General features: G+C 37.8%; 1 protein-coding gene across 1 annotated transcript; it reads left to right on the plus strand.

Moving 5' to 3' along the window:
- The first annotated feature begins 860 nt into the window (after positions 1-860).
- LOC147630376 (uncharacterized) lies at positions 861-3,221 on the plus strand. The gene is made up of 4 exons (XM_086810801.1): positions 861-1,001; positions 1,095-1,369; positions 1,455-1,562; positions 3,218-3,221. The coding sequence occupies exons 1-4, from the start codon at positions 861-863 to the stop codon at positions 3,219-3,221; spliced, it is 528 nt and encodes a 175-aa protein (XP_086666927.1).
- The last annotated feature ends 1,017 nt before the right edge of the window (positions 3,222-4,238 follow it).

The following is a 4,238-nucleotide window of genomic DNA, read 5'->3' on the forward strand; positions in this document are numbered from 1 at the left end:
CATAATTCTCTTGTTCATGAGGAAGAAGCGCTTGTGTTGGAGAACGAAATGAGCTCACCTCCTCCAACTCACACGGAGATTCCTGAATCTAGTACTGGTCAAGGGGAGACCCATAAAAGGCTTCTTGGAAAATCTATTGAATTGGGATTGCTTGGTGATGTATTCACTAAGTTTTTTGTGCAACGCAATTCCTCTACCCCATTGGTCCCTTTATGCAGGCTGATTCCAAATGAAGCCATCCGTACAGTTTCTAGCCAACTTGAGGTGTTTCGTGATTCTTTTGACTGCCATGGTTATGTCGAAGCATCTCCTCCTTTTTTAGTTTCACTTACACGTCCTGGAACCTATATGTATTTCTCGGTCACACAAATAGACTTGCAAGAATGGGGACCAAACTGGGTGGTACAACATGACAGATTTCAGGATGAAATCAGAGGAACTGAGTGGGAGGATCTCAGTGGTAAGAAGTTTCTTGTTTGGGATGGCAATCATCGTGTGAAGGCATGGATGTCTCGAGTGCGCGAAGGTATGTTCTTTTGAATGCCATAGAGTGATTTTATGCAACATTAAAAGTAATATATTGTAATATCTTTATTTTGTTTTCTCTAGCTTGGTCTCATAGCCCCTCACGCCATGTCCGGGTCAAATGTCAATTTTTGGTTGTGGACAAGAAGCAAGAAGGAGAATTGCTATTGGCTTTGCGATCTCAAAATGAGTAAGTGATCTCTCTCTACTTAATTACGGACATTGTGAAGTCATTGTTAAGTTCTTGGCTCATTGTGACTCTTTACAACAAATTGGTGTGCACTAGTGTTACACCCACATTGTCACATGAGATCTTCATGTTTCAACGATTTGGAATGGCGGACAAATCATCCATATTGGACTACCTTGGTGAAGACGTAAGGAGGTGGGCTTTAATGGAGCTTAGTTTGGAGCGACAAAGTGGAGAGCAATGGTACAATGCTCCAGCTACAATCTTGGCACAGCTTGTGTGGAAGGTAGTGTTTGCATTTCCCATCTTTTATTAATAAATAGATTATCAATGTTTTTTAATCGTGTGAGTGATAATGAGTCCTTTTCGTTATACATAGACATCATTTGAAAATGCGGTGAAGCAAGCTATATCATGCATTGATAGACATGCCATGGGGTTGCAAGAATATGAGACAAAATGTGAGAAAGCCAGACGTGGTGTAGAGCAAACATTTCGAGATAGAGTGTACAAGATGCTCATAATTGCAAACCCATCCAATGGTGATGCATTCTTTCAACTCGTATATAACTATGATTGGTCTAAGAAGGGATTGGTTGCTCTGACCAAAGAAAAGCTCTACATAGTCGCCATATCTCGGATTTCAACTCAAAGGTATGTCACATGTCAATAAACCTCCCTTAACATAAACTAACCTTAACATCTAATCTCTTATGGCTTTGGTATGATGCTGAAATAGGAAGACGGAATTGCTTCAAATGCTTATGACCGGGAGGGCAAAGGACAAGGTAATTTTGGAGATGTTTGGGGATAACAAAAAGACGTTGCTGCATATGAAGAAAGAGTTGTATTGGGAAGAGCTAATAGGAGAGGCAGACTCTATTTTGGAGAGTTTATTGGTATATGATGATGTTATCTACGTCCCACCATTTAGGTGCAAGAGGAGCGATCGAAACACATACCATGGGCCTTCCATGAGGTGTGGGCAAAGATTGGAAAAGTCAAGGAAGGCCAAAAGCAACCTGAGGTGGAGAATGCCGCAAAGAGGGTTGTCTAGAGGTATATATCTTCTAATGCCATTCTATTTTTGCAAAAAATACATATACGCATTAAAAAAAATATTTTAGTGCTGTTATTTTATTTTGGATATGTAGGTGGGTGCAGCTACTCATTGGCCAAGGTCTAATGGACGAAGAGACGGAAGCAATCAAAGAATGGGTAGATCCAAATTCCTCGGAAACAATGTACCTGAAAGGAATGGGTTGAGAGAGGGGTTTCTGATTGGGAATATAAGAGATGTCCTTGGTGGTTGGACTATCCTCTAAATCATGTGCCTCCAAGTGAGGAGCTCCTAGAAAAAGGTACTTTTTTACTTTCTACTTAATTATATGCATTTAAATGTATATGTATATGTATATGTAAACCTTCCTACCTATACAAATACGTACCTATACATACATATAAATATATATAAACTATCCATATGCATATACATATTAGATACATATACATACAGATATATACATATACAAATACATATGTAAACATATATGTACATATACATATGCATATAAAAATACATACCTACATACATACACTAAATTATATACTAAATTCCTACATACATGCAAAGTTCATGTTACATTTAAGATTTGGCATGTTAGATTTTAAAGAAACATTGTTAAGTTTTGAAGTTTATTTTGGGATTTTTTAGAAAATGCAAAGGAGATGCTGTCCAAATTTTTTACAAATTTGTATATACATACATACATACGTACATACATAGTTCATGTTACATTTAAGGTTTGGCATATCAGATTTTAAAGAAATGTTGTTAAGTTTTAATATATACATACCTACATACATATACATATAAATAGATACATATACCTACATACATATACATACACATAAATATACATAGATACATACCTACATACATATACATATACATATGCATATACACATACATATACATATACATAGATACATATACATCTACATACATATACATATATAAAAAGGTCTAGGGATTTCTACCTTTTTACTAAATTAACTTGATCTGTTTCTTGAAGAATTTAAGAATTGCCAATCTGAGCTTGAAAGAGAGCCCCCATTTCAAGAAGACTCTAGAATACCTTCCCCACAGCCAACAAACTTGACCCAGTCTCCCAGTAGTTGGATCCTCGCGCGTGGCCCCAAAACCATCCACACCACTGTCACGAGTGCCACAATCACACCAAGAGCATACATCTACATCGTCTCAAGTGTAACATGAGAGGCGAACAAAGAGACATCTTGACATTATGCATGATGTTCAAGAGGGAGACCCCACAAATGAAGATCAAGAGAGAGACCCTCCATAGCATCTTCAAGAGGGGGAGGTGTCAGGAAAATGTGACATCATGGACATGACTAGTAAGAGTACTTTCCATCGCAAATTTATTTTGAGAAGTGTGTGCTTTCGAAATGCATCTCATTTTTTGTCTTGCTTACTTGCAGCTGAGAGATGTTCTTCACACATATTGCTGGTAGACGTCCATACTCTTTCGGAGGGCTCAAATAGGTAAAAAGAATAATTTCACCATATAATTAGTTTTCCAACTTATACTTACCAAAACCAAACATCATAAATCTTTTATGTAGTGTGGAAGAATTCTTGATGAAGATTCCCAAGGCTCTATCTCATAGAGGTGCTCCCTCAGATACAGTGGCTCGCCTCGTATGGGCTGACTTTCCTATAGGTTTACAGGTTGTTGATGTAGATACAGATGGGTGTCCCTCATGGAATCAAGTTTCTTCATCATTGATACGTGCCACACTTAGTTTTGTTGGTTTATTTGTGGCTGATGAGGGTTGGTTTGTGTGTTTGAGTCTAATGGATCAACTTCCTAAAATATATTCCATGGGAAAGAAAGTTGGATTGGTCATGCATCAAACAATGTCTGTTCATGTGGAATCAAGTTATTTGTATGAGAATGGAGAACGGGTAAGTCATAATCTCTCAAATATTTCCCTTTATGTATACATGTTATGTGGTATGCATATCCAAACATAATGTTTTCTCGTTATGGTAGGTGGATACATTGGCGCTTATTATGTTCTATCGAGTAAATTGCCATGTCCCGATTATTGATCGTGAGGCTGGGCAAAATGTTTCAAAGAAGTTATTCAACGCTCAACGAAATTTTATTTTTGAGAAGAATAAGAAGCATCCATTCCAGTGCATGATGGTCTTAGAGCGCTACATTCGAGGTGGTGCAGAAAGATCTCCTATGTTCTTTAGGTGAGACAATTTTCATTCTGTTCATTTTCATAGCTACTTTTTCAAAATACTTAGATGCACGTTTATGATTGTATTTCATTGTAGGTGGCTAGTGGAGACCTTCTCAAGTGAAGGAGATGGTGTCTTGGACATTTTTGCGGGATGTGGAGGCTTGGGACGTGCATGCCAAGAGTTAAAAAGGCACTATATGGGGATAGAGAATGACATGGAGGTAGCCAAAGCATGTCTGGGAGATTT

The sequence above is a fragment of the Cibotium barometz genome, chromosome 16, assembly GCF_041138505.1.
Source record: "Cibotium barometz isolate CiBa-2024 chromosome 16, ASM4113850v1, whole genome shotgun sequence".
NCBI lineage: Eukaryota > Viridiplantae > Streptophyta > Polypodiopsida > Cyatheales > Cibotiaceae > Cibotium > Cibotium barometz.